Genomic DNA, 12,510 nt, shown 5'->3' on the forward strand with positions numbered 1-12,510 from the left:
CACACACACACACACACACTCACACACACACACACACACACACACACACCCCCCCCACACACACACACAGCTGCATTTGTTCAGGTTGCAGTTTTCACTGCGCTCCAGCAGGGGGCGTCAGTGTGGAGGAAAATAATCACCAGCTAATCGATTAATCGCTAACTGGAATATTCAGACTCTGAAGGTTGATTGACTGAGGAATAATTAAACAAAAACTGTGCAAAATAAATATTTTACATTTAAAATGAAAACCCGTCTGTAGATCTGTTTGACCCAGAATTTCTGAAAAGGTGTTGGAAACGAAAAATAGATCAATAAAAATTATGCAAACTTTATTCTCAAAATTTGACTTTAAAAATTCAAACTTTTTTATCACAATTTTTACTTTTTTCTCTGAATTCTGACTTTTATTTCATTATCTGAACTTTTTAATCTTAAATTCTTTTTGCATTCTTTGCCTCTTTGCTGTTTGTCTAATTAGTTTAAACTAGCGGTTCTCAAAGTGAGCGCCCCCTGCGCTGGCGGACATTTTTACAAAAGGGGGGCGCTGGGATGCCTTGGGGGGCGTTTGGTGGAAGGTAAACTTTACACCTTAAATTCACAACAATACCAGTTTAGACTTTGAGCAACTTGGTAAAACTGTATTGTGTAACATTAAATCATGTTTAGCTGCAGCTGTATCGATGGCAGCTCTTCTTCTATTCAGTGTTTGTAGCTTCTGTTAGCTGATACCTCGATAGAGAGCGTTTATTTTATAGCGTTAACACGGAGCTGTAAGTGGTCCGGTATGAAACGGGGTGATAGAACAACACAGCACTTTTAAATTTCAATAATCAGAAGGCAGAAATAGTTTCCTTTGTTTTAAAAGGTTTATGTCAGTCTGCCTTTTCCCCATCGATACGCTTCCCCACCGCCCTGCACCTTAGGGGTTAATAAAAGACGTTCACATTGCGCAAAACTCTGAAACAGGAGAAGCGGGACATAAAACCGAGCGACGAACTAGATGTGAATTATGGCATAAAAACAGAGAATCTGACGCTGAACAGTGAAAAATCAACACATGATGTGAAACATGACGATGAGGCGGCGCAGCAGGTGATGAGTGAAGATTACTGATGGTCAAACGATAAAATAAATGTAGCAACAGGAAAGAAACTAAAGTGGACATAGCAATAAACCAAGAGAGGATAAAACTAATCAAAGGAAACTATTTTACCTTTTACCAGATAAAAGATAAAATAATATTGATGAAGTGCCAGTTATGATTAACATAGTTACAGTTGTTCATCTTTTATCTGGTCATTTTGTGAAACATTTAGCAACTAACATCAGAAAATGGCACAGAACAAGAATATTTCTTTCCTCTGATTGGCTGCTGACAGGCCTGCCAAGTTTAAGTTGACATCTGTAAAAATGATTTTTATTCCCATGGCTTTTATTTTTCTCTGGGAAATGATGATAAATACAGAAACGTCAGGCTGATCTGTGCTGCGTGTTCTCAGGAGTGCCCCCCCTGGTGGCCGCCTCAGGGCTGCGTCCCGGCCCGGACCGTCCTCCTCCGGGTTTCGACGGCTGCATCCACAAGGTTCGGATCAACGGAGAGATGCAGGACCTGACCTTCAGAACCGCAGCAGAACCGCCGGGCAAGGTGAGACTGAGCGCCTTCCGCACCATCATCTGACCTCTGACCTCTAAGAAAAGATCCTCTGGATTCTGACTTTAACCTCAGAATTAAAACTTTTCACAAAATTTTGACATTAAATTCAAACTTTGACTTAATTTAAGACAGAATTAATTTAATATCTGAATTTGTATTTTAATATTAGAATTCAACATTTTTTCTTACAATTTTGACGTCAGACTAATTCTTTTACTATTTTCTCAGACGTTTTAACAGTTTTTGTCTAAATTCAGATTTTATGTGGTGACCAGGTGTGAATTGTTGCTTCATAAATAAAGTTAACTGGAGCGTTTGTCCAGGGCCCGGCGGTTCTGGTCGGGTGCCACGCCTGCAGCGTGTGCGCAGCTGGAGCCTGCAGGGAGGGAGGTCAGACCGGGGTCACCTGCAGCTGCCCTCCGGGCCGGATGGGGGCGCTGTGTGACGAGACGGCGGCCAGCGACCCGTGTCAGAACATCAGGTGAGCCGGTCCGGTCCGGTCGGTTTCTTCTAAATTGAAACATGACTGAATGAGGAAAGTCTGGGCAGAATATTTAGCATCCTTTCTGTCTTAAACGGCCGGTATCATGTTTTATCATGACTCCTTCATCAGAAACAAACCTGGACTTTTGTTTTGGTTCCTTCATGCTTGTTCCTTTAATCTTAACGGCAACCATTCAGCTGTTAAACGCCTGGGTGGCTGTAGCCCCGCCTTCGAGACGCAGCTCCTCCCCTATTCAGCTCCTACAGACTAGCCAGCAGCAATTAGCGTCAGCTGAGCTGCTGCTCAGAGCAACACTGGTAAAAACATTTAAGGGTTAACAGAGGAACCATGTTGGATGACTTCCTGGAGGCGGAGCTTCAAGAAGAATTTTTAAAGAGACAGAGGCCCAATTTAAAGATGTTAAAACATCTTTTTATAACAACAACAACTGAAGGTAGCCTGGAAAACACGACACCGGCCCTTTAAATCAGCAGCTAGCAGCTGACTCTAACCCGCCCTCCAGGTGTGTCCATGGTACCTGCGTTGCCACGGCGCAGGCCTACAGCTGCCGCTGCGCTGACGGCTACCAGGGCCCGACCTGCGACCGCCCCGCCTGCAGCTGCGCCCATGGAGAGTGCCGGACGTCCGAGTCCGGGGTTCTGGTCTGCCACTGCGAGCCGGGCTTCACCGGACCCACCTGCAACACAGGTAAGCCTGGCGCCCCGCCAACCTCTGCCCCCCCCTCCCGCCGACCTCTGACCCCACGCCTCACCGCTGCCCCTCCCCCCGCTGCAGAGCTGCGCTGCCAGGGCGAGACGCTGCGGGAGCAGCTGAAGCGGCACCAGGCCATGCGGACCTGCACCTCCACCAGCAGGGTGCCGCGCGTGGCGTGTCCCCGGTCCTGCCAGGCGGCGGCGCCGCCCGGCGTCTGCTGCGGCGTCACCAAGACGCGCCGGCGGAAGGTGGCGTTCCGCTGCACGGACGGGTCGTCGTACTCGGAGGAGCTGGAGACGGCCCTGGAGTGCGGCTGCGGCCGGTGCCCGCTGTAGGCCCCGCCCACCAGACGTAGGCCCCGCCCCTAGCTGCAGGCCCCGCCCATCAGAGGAGCGGCCCTGGATGAGCAGAACAGACACTCAGAGAAAATATATTGTAAAATATATGTGAGAAACATAGAACTTATTTTTATTATGGATTTTTCTAAGATGATAAAAGGACTCATAAGTTGTTTTTAATGTTTCATAGTATAAAAATATTTTCTACCTTTGTAATAAACTAGATTAACATTCCTTAAAGAATCTGAATTTAAAAGTTTTAATGTAAATCTTTATAAATATTTCCTCTAACCAATCGATCCTGATGTATTTGGCGTATTGACATTGATGTGAGAAGAGGCTCCGCCCACCGGCTGTCTCCTTCACACTGGACCCCTCTGACCTCTGACCTCAGCTGCAGTCCAGTCTCCTCCAAACTCCTCAGTTTCTCTTGCATTTTTTCCTTCCACTCAACTTTCTATGAGCATCTCTTCTTCCTCTGAGTATCGAGTCGAGGTCGTGAACCAGATTTTATCGGATTAATAGATGAATCATTGGAGGTCGATCAGAGATTCCTCCTCAGGGATCCAGCAGGTCCGCCCGACCAGAACCACCTGCGCTCGCCTTATCGCCATGGAAACCAGTTCTCCTTCAGTGCCTTTCTGGACTCAGACGTTTTCTGTCCAATCCAGCTGCTGTGGATGGTTTGGATGTTTTTGAGGTTCTGCCGAACCGGACCGGACTGGGCTGAACCGGACCGGCGGTTCTGAAACCGATCCAGCATCGTAACAAATGTGAAACTGTTTGGGGATCAAACTCCTCTTCCTCCTCCTCTTCCTCTCAGCCCGACGCCACAGAAACAAAATGGAGTCTGATGGGAAACTTAGATTCACATTTTCACGTTATTTTTCTTCCGTTTTTGTTTCTGGTGCTCATACGAACGACCAAAAACTAAAAACAAAAAAAAGCTACTTTTTTTTGGTTTTTAGATTTTTACAATAATTTTAGTTTTTATAGTGTCTTGAAAATGAGCCAATCAGCAGGCACTGCCTTGTTACCTAGCAACCCCAGAGAAGTCCCGCCCCGTTACCTAGCAACCCCAGAGAAGTCCCGCCCCGTTACCTAGCAACCAGAGCAGTTCAATCCCGATACCAGCTGGTTTTTATTTTATATTTTTTATATTGTGCAGGTTGTAAAGACACGACATCAAAACAAGCTATTAAGAAATTTGACTCGTATAAATAAGCTAGGGCTGCACAGTGGTGCAGTTGGTAGAGCTGTTGCCTTGCAGCAAGAAGGTTCTGGGTTCGATTCCCGGTCTTTCTGCATGGAGTCTCCATGTTCTCCCTGTGCATGGTGGGTTTTCTCCAGGTACTCCGGTTTCCTCCCACAGTCCAAAAACATGACTGTCAGGTTAATTGGTCTGTCTAAATTGCCCCTAGGTGTGAGTGTGTGTGTGCATGGTTGTGTGTCCTGTGTGGCCCTGCGACAGACTGGCGACCTGTCCAGGTGACCCCGCCTCTYGCCCGAAACGTTGGCTGGAGAGGCACCAGCACCTCCTGACCCCACTGAGGGAAAAAGGGTGCAAGAAAATGGATGGATGGATAAATAAGCTAATAAAATATGAGCTAAAACCAAAAGAAAGTTTAATAATATTTCACCCTCTTGTTGATTGTGTAGGAGGCTCTACTTCTGCTTTTCAAAGATGTACGGTGCTTTACAGCCATTTTCAGCTGAGGGTAAACTTTGGGGCGTGGCCAGCAGCAGCTTATTGGGATTTAAAGTGACAGTGCCCTAAAAAAGCTCACAGAATTTAAATGACTTAAGAATTGTTTTGTGCAAAAAATGTAAGAAATATGTTTTGTGTAGACCATAGGCTGCCCCTCTGCCCTGGTGGAGAGCCAACCCCCTGTTTTACCAAACACCAGCAGCTCCTGTCATGACTCTTCCTCTTCCTCTTCCTCCACTGGACAGCAGCTTCACACAGGAAGTGTAACAGGGCGGCCATCTTGGAACTACTGGAATGTTTTTGGTTTTGTTTACGTCAGTGGAGGGTCGGCATCCTGCAGGCTTTAGGTTCCTCCCAGGTTTAGCTCACCTGGATCAAATGACGGCTCGTTAGAGACCTAAGCAGAACGTTGACGAGCTGAAAATGTTGTTGCCACCAGGGAGGAACTGAAACGTGCAGGATGCCGACGTCCAGGTCCACTTAGGGACCCCTGGTTCACATCGAACCTCCACGACTATACCTGCAGCTTCTTCCTTCCTTCCTCCAGTCATCCCACAACCCACGTGGCTCCTCCCACTTTGGCTCCTCCTACATGTGGCTCCACCCACTCTCTCTGGCCCCGCCCATCCCGTCCTGTCTGATGATGAAGGTTCATTGTGAACAGAATAAACCTCAGCTACTAGTTATTGATGGTAACTAAACTGATCTGTACTCTCACCTGTGAAGGTCGTAGGTTACATTTCACTAATTATGTGATTATAACTGATGGTTTAATTGAATGTTGGAATTAAACGTCTATTGAAACCACCAAAGTTGTTCTGGGTGGAAACGTTTTTGTTCAGAACTGGATGAATTTTTATGAAATTCAAATTTGTTTCTGCTTCTGCTGAGGTTAAAGTTTTAATGTGGTTTGTCACTGACGGGTCAGTAAAGGTCACCAATGAGGCCGTCAAAGTCACATGTCTACCTGCACCGGCTAAGGCAGGGGTGTCCTACCCACATCCTGCATGTTTTAGTCTCTCTCTGGTTTAGCTCACCTGGTGGCTCTTTAGAGGCCTAAGAAGAACATTGACATCCTGAAAATGTTGTTACCTCCAAGCAGAGAACTAAGACATGCAGGATGCCGGGCCTCAAGGACCCACTTTGGACACCACTGAGCTAAGGCTAACATTAGCCTATCTAATGCTATTGGCAGATCCAGCCTATTCGTGGTAGTTGTTAGCCTGTACAAGGCTAACGCCACCATATCTAATGCTATCCATGCTAATGGCCAAGAGGAAGAAGACAGTCCAGTTGATGTCCAGCCTCTCCAAATGCAAGCTAGTACTCTCCTCCTCCTCCTCCTCATCTGCTCAGTTACCAGTTCTGGTTGCTAAGTTACCGTCGGCCTATCAGCAAACAGATCAATAGCTTCTGATGGGATTTAGTCTCCTGTTTTAAGGAAGTACATCGTTGGACAAGAGTATTAATTTTGGCACAAAAGCTGCTCCATACACGTCTCAAGGTGAGCTGTGAGTCCAACGGTCTTCCTGCCCAAACGCTGAATGTTTTCATCTTCAAAGGAATGACCTTTGCCCTTCAGATGACCTGCTGAGCGTTGGCTCCTCGTGTTGCTGCCGTTCATCCTGATGATTGTTTTAGATGAAAACCTGAAGACATCATTTTACTGAAGCTCGCTCATGTCCCAGAGCTGCTGCAGCAGCAGCTGAACCAACCGATCAATCAAATTAATCTGTGTGTGACGTCATAACGTTTAAAAGCTTTCTGAAAGTCGTTTCTAAAGATTTTCATTGGTTGTCTTTGGCGCCATCTGGTGGCCAAATGTCAGAAGTGCAGTTTTAAGCTTCTATACCTTCTATACCAATGATTCACCCACCTGTTGACCAGTGGGGTCCAACTTGAGGCACGGGGGCAGTTTATGGTCCCAGATTGCAGTTCTAGGAGCCACAGGAGACTTTTTATTATAATCATCTTAACTAAATATTTTATGAAGCTCTTTATTCATTGAGTTTTATTCTGCCTCATTTTATCGTTTAATTTCGTGTTTAGTTCTTTTGGCGGGAGAAATAGCTGTTACCATGGTAACCCTAACCAGGATTTCAGGAAGTTTAGTAAAGTTGAGCAGAAAAACAGTTTTTCTTCTAAATGCTTCATGCCAACATTTTCTGAGTCCAAGTCCCGGTTTTTATCTAAAGAGTGGAGGTTCTATCAGAACCGACCAGAACCGACCAGAACCGACCAGAACTCGGCTCTAACAGTTGAAGTTCTCAGAGAAAAAAGCGAGTCGTGACTGGAGAAACAGCGCGGTTCTGTTTAATGACCCGGTTTTATTTTCACAGCAGTTGGGGAAAAGCTTTCCGAACCGGAATAGAAACACACAGCAGAACCTCGTCCTCTCCGGGTCAGAACAGGGCGTGGCCAAGCGCCTGCAGCAGGTCCAGCTCCATGTAAACCCGGCAGAACGACAGGAAGACGCCGACAGCCGAGAACCCGATCAGAACCCACAGAACTCGAGCGCTGAAGTACAGTGGAGCCAAACTGCAAGAGAGCAGAGCAGAACTTGAGCAGAACTTCAACAGAACCGCCTTCACGGATCTGTTTCTGCTGGGAAGCAACTGGTTCTGATCCAAACCAGCAGCAGGTTCTGATAGCTTTGGGTTTCATTTCGTTGTGACTTTTTATCTTTTAGTTTTTATTAGTTTTAGTTTTAAATACGTTGCTTCATTTTAGGTGCAGAAGTCAAAAAGATCAGAGAATTGTGATCATTTCCAGAAAATGTTTTAAATCACTGTTGACCAATCAGCTGACTGGGTTACGGGGTTAGGGTTATTCATCTGCACTTCTGCCATTCTGCCGCCACCAGGGGGCGCCTGAGCGCTGCAATTTGCCAACAAACAACGTAAACTGAGTGGGGCAAAAAATAATTTCACATCAGTTTGAAAAGCTAATAAATAGATTTACAAACACAAAAATAAGTTTTATTAAGTCTGTAGCTCCAGTATGTTTTAGTTTTTCCCCATTAGAACTTTTTATTTATTTCAGTTACCAAAATGTTCAAGTTCAGCTTCTGTTACTTTATTATCTATAACAACCTTGGTTTTAAGTTTAGCAGCTAAATATTTTAATCTCAGGTGATTAAATATGAAAGTTCTGTAGAACCAGAACCAGAACCGCCAAACCCGACCCGAAGCGCCTACCGTCCCTGAGCCGACTCGGCGTAGCCCCAGAAGTAACACAGCCGTCCATAAAGGTAGAGCAGCCCGCAGAGGCTGGACAGGCCTGCAACACACACACACACACACACACACACACACACACACACACACACTCTTAGAGAAGTCAGAACCGGTGGGCAGGCCGGGTTCTGGCGGCCGGCGGCTCACCTTGGCTGAAGAACACTCCGGACGTCCACAGGATGGTGATGAAGATGGGGAAGTACTCTGAACAATTCGCTCTGAAACAATGACAGAAAGTCACCACCAGGGGGCCAGAGAGCCTCTAACAGAGACCGACTTCCTGCAGGTGGGAACAAAACTACCACGGCGCTTTGCAGATTTAAAAAAGGAGTTCATTATTGTCAAAATACTTTCTAAAAGAAAACATTTATTTGTATTTTTCTAGCAAATGTAAATGTAGTTGTTACATGGGGCGGCCAGCAGGTGTCACTGTTGCGCTCTGTCCAGCTTCTCCCCTGCCATCACGGACAGATGGAGGCCACTTTTTGTTTCCAAACACTGAAAATGTTTATTTCTCAACTCATCTGTTGTTTTAATTGCCTCAATAATAAAGTAAACAGACAATATTTTAAAAACCAAAGCAGTCTAATTTCTGTTGATCAGAAATATTAAGAGGGTTTTGAAGAGCTGATGCATAAAATGACAGGTGAATATTTTCAGATACTTTTTATGATTTTATTGCTTAATTATTTTATATTTGGAATCAAAGGTTGGGCAGCGCATGTTGATTTTAGCAAAGCGTGATCAATAAAAATATTGATAATAAAAGAAACAGTTTGTCAGAAACCTGAATAAATAATGTTCAGTTCATACAAACAGTCACTTACAGTCAAACGTTCATATAAAACCCCAGCCAGAAAAATATTAGTCTTGATTAGTGTATTGTTATAGTACATTTGTTTGTATTATTTTTAATTTTAGCTATTTTACTGTTTTCTTTTTACTATTATGATCATTTTTTCTGTTTAACTTATTAAAATAATAATAATACCTATTATTATTATTATTATTAGTCTAACAGATCTCGGTCCATTTTTCCTCCAGAACCATGTTTTGTCATTTTCAGGTTTATATGTTGTAAAACCAAATGAATCCTGTTAATGTAAAGGTCAAAGGTCACATTAAAGGTGGAAAAATAACAGCCACCCGGCATTTATCATGAAAACATTTCTCATAAGAACTTTGACTTGTTATGATAAATTTAAGTTATTAATGTAAAAAAAACGGTTATTTTTAAATTATTTTGCCATTTTCTACTTGTTTCACAGGAGTGTCAATAAATGTTAATATGATGAAATGCGGTTATTTTGTGCAGCTTAGTGATATGAATCAGATTTTTTTATAGGCTTTTGACCGAACTCGTCCTGCGGATTTTGATCGATTGGGTTCAACTTTAAATTATCAGCCTTTTTAATGAAATTTGGTACACATGTGTATCTTGTCAGGACGTACAAAAAAGTCTCTTGGAGCCATGGTCCAAACCCAACAGGAAGTCGGCCATTTTGGATCAAAGCCACTGTTTTACAGACGTATCGATTGAACTCGTCATACAGCTTTTGACATACAGACTTCAGAATCACTCAGCCGTCTTGAGACATTGAAGGTAAAAAGTTATCAAATAATTTTTTAAGCATGTGGGCGTGGCTAAGCGTCTAACTGTTCGCCATGAAACATCAAAGTTCAATAACTTCCACACACAAGGTTACAGCTGCATCAGACTTGTCTCATTATAGACCAGCCCTCATCATATTCACATGGTCAACTGATGACATCACATAAGCCCCGCCCCCTTCCAACAGGAAGTCACTCATTTTTTTGGTTCTTAATTTTACTTTTTGATTCATATGGGTTTAATCCTGTGCCAACTGACATGAAATCACCTGATGATGAAGTCTGTCAATGCTGCCTGCTGGCTGAAGCTTGTGGGTGTGGCTGAATGGCGAATTTTAAGCCCTCGCCATAAGCATACGATCGTCTCTAAATCACACATGCCTCATCTGATTTGCACAAAACTGGATATGTATGACTGGATATGTATGACTGGATATGTATGACTGGATATGTATGACCTTTCTGAATCTCTAAAGAGGCCAATAGTATTATATTGGAATTTGGCTCAAGGACACCCCCTACATTGTTCCAACAATTGCATCTCCCTTATTTATCATCCGATCTGCTCCAAATTCTTATGTGCATCGTAATGGAGCATTGCTTCACATTGGTTTGGTAGATTTATGACATCACTAACGCCCTGCCCACTCAGAGAAGATGCTGAAAATAATATGGTGACTCATTCTGCTTCACCCTGTATGTTACATGAGATCGAAACTTTGTCCACTAATATTCTATGAGGGACATACCAGGCTGCTTGGCATCATTTTTACCAAGCAGCCTGGTAAAAATGATAATCATTTAATAATCATTTTTATTAGTAGTATTTTCTTTTTCCTCTTTCTGTTCTCATCAACTTATCCTATTGTGTTATCGTTTTGTACAGCACTTTGGTGCAGTTTCAAACCTGTTTTTAAAACTGCTCTATGAATAAATTTGACATTGTGGGGACTTTACACAGATTTCCACTGATTTTCTACAGCCTAACCCAAAAACAGTGTTTCCCCTCGTGGGGCCTCGGATTTGTCCCCACAAGGAGCAGAGGTCCCCACAATCCCACAAAGTAGACATAGGTAGGTCCCCACAAGGATATAAAAACCTGGTTCTCACACACACACACACACACACACACACACACACACACACAGAGGTACTGACTGGGCTCTGAAGATCCGCTCGAACTCCGGCGGCCCGCTGATGCAGGGCGGAGACACCTTATACTTCCTCCTGGCATAAATGACCTGCAGGGAAAAATAAGCTGCGCACACACACACACACACACACACACACACACACACACACACACACACACACACACACACACACACACACACCTTCATCAGGCTGATTTTCATACGGGTTTATATTTTCCGTGTCGGTTCCGACCGGACTGTGGGACAGATCCGCTCTGCCAACACTGGATGCAAATAAATTCATAAAAGCTTCAGACAAATAAACTGTTTATCACCAAAGCTTCAGATTTACAGTCAGCTGAGTGGTTTCCACGTAAACCAGTAGGATATCATTACAATAGCGAAGCTGAACCGGACCCAGTTCCTGGTTCTTACCTTGCTCCAGAACTCCCAATACGGTCACAGCGCCCAGTCCGACTGCCTCATCCAGCATGGCTGCAGGCCGACAGGTGAGACTGAGGCTGGGACCCCGGGGAGAGAATACACCTGCAGGGGGCGGGGCCAAAAAACACAGGGGGCGGGGCCACGTCAGACATGCTGGAGGAGGCGGAGCCACAAAAGAGGGGAAAAAGAGAAACTCTTGAAAGAGACTGAGAGTGGAAAATAATTAAATTCACAAAAACTGAAAAAATAAACTTGCATTGAGTATCATGGAAGCCCGTTTCTATGGAAACCCGTTTCTATGGAAGCCCGTTTCTATGGAAACCCGTTTCTATGGAAACCCGTTTCTATGGAAGCCCGTTTCTATGGAAGTCTGTTTCCGCCACTCTGGTTAAAAAAATAAAAATAAAAGAAATCTCATTATAGTATCTCGAGATTTCGACATTATTGGAGCAAAGGATAAATAAAACAAAAATCCCTGGAGACGCGGCCGAGTCAGACGGCGGCGAGGCGGTGTGTGGGGAAAAGCCAAGAGGTGGAAAAAAACTGACAGTTTAAAAAATGAAATAAACTCTTGCAGTGGGCGGAGCTAAATAAGCAAATAAAAAAGTACCTGCACCTTAATAAAGAATGCGTTACCACACCTGACTGGACGAAAGAAATGAACTTCAATCCAAACATGTCCACCGGACTGAACAAAAACTAACTTTATATTATTAAATATAAAATATAAAAAGGTTTACTTCAGCAGCATTTCACCTCCATCTATTTATTTAGCTTCACCAACTCGCATCGTCTCCAAACTAAACATGTCACCTCAATATGTTGTAACTTTCCTAACTTCAAAGCTGCAGAATTACTTGAAAATGTCACATTTCTCACCTACAGATGTGACTTTTTCGCGCATCTTCATTTCTCCGTTTTATTTTATTTTATTTTAACTCACTCGGGCTCAACAGAGCTAGCTCCGTAACACCAAGCTTACGTCATACACCCAGAATGCATTGCAGCGTAACAACATGGCGGCGTCAGTGACAATAATTTATAAAAACTGTCTACGGTATTTTTTTTTATGCATTTCAGTGATTCTTTAGAATAGGGACAAACTGGGTTTACATTTCCCCAAAATTTGTAAAATTATTTCTCAACCTTATGTATTCAAATGTGAGAAATAATGTTTTGTAAATG

The 12,510-nt window shown here is 43.9% G+C and overlaps 2 protein-coding genes across 6 annotated transcripts in view; one reads left to right on the forward strand and one right to left on the reverse strand.

The window, feature by feature from the left end:
• The window catches only part of slit3 (slit homolog 3 (Drosophila)), a 222,596-nt gene extending 219,108 nt beyond the window's left edge, over positions 1-3,488 (forward strand). Inside the window, 4 exon segments of the mRNA XM_017307210.1 lie at positions 1,503-1,648; positions 1,981-2,138; positions 2,665-2,849; positions 2,937-3,488. Of these exon segments, the coding sequence (XP_017162699.1) occupies positions 1,503-1,648; positions 1,981-2,138; positions 2,665-2,849; positions 2,937-3,190 (743 nt within the window). The 3' untranslated portion in view covers positions 3,191-3,488.
• A 3,700-nt stretch (positions 3,489-7,188) lies between these two features.
• On the reverse strand, positions 7,189-12,510 carry ltc4s (leukotriene C4 synthase). 5 transcript variants are annotated; one of them, XM_017306958.1, is made up of 8 exons: positions 12,205-12,510; positions 11,664-11,709; positions 11,582-11,615; positions 11,317-11,478; positions 10,907-11,006; positions 8,285-8,355; positions 8,099-8,180; positions 7,189-7,439 (listed from the first exon to the last, which is right to left on the reverse strand). In XM_017306958.1, the coding sequence occupies exons 4-8, from the start codon at positions 11,372-11,374 to the stop codon at positions 7,304-7,306; spliced, it is 447 nt and encodes a 148-aa protein (XP_017162447.1). In that variant the 5' UTR covers positions 11,375-11,478; positions 11,582-11,615; positions 11,664-11,709; positions 12,205-12,510; the 3' UTR covers positions 7,189-7,303. The 5 variants fall into 5 exon arrangements, with proteins under 5 accessions (XP_017162447.1, XP_017162448.1, XP_017162451.1 ...); XM_017306959.1 differs by having other exon boundaries at positions 12,209-12,226; XM_017306962.1 differs by having other exon boundaries at positions 11,317-11,427; positions 11,582-11,709; positions 12,209-12,510.

The sequence above is a fragment of the Poecilia reticulata genome, linkage group LG10 (assembly GCF_000633615.1).
Source record: "Poecilia reticulata strain Guanapo linkage group LG10, Guppy_female_1.0+MT, whole genome shotgun sequence".
Classification (NCBI taxonomy): Eukaryota; Metazoa; Chordata; class Actinopteri; order Cyprinodontiformes; family Poeciliidae; genus Poecilia; species Poecilia reticulata.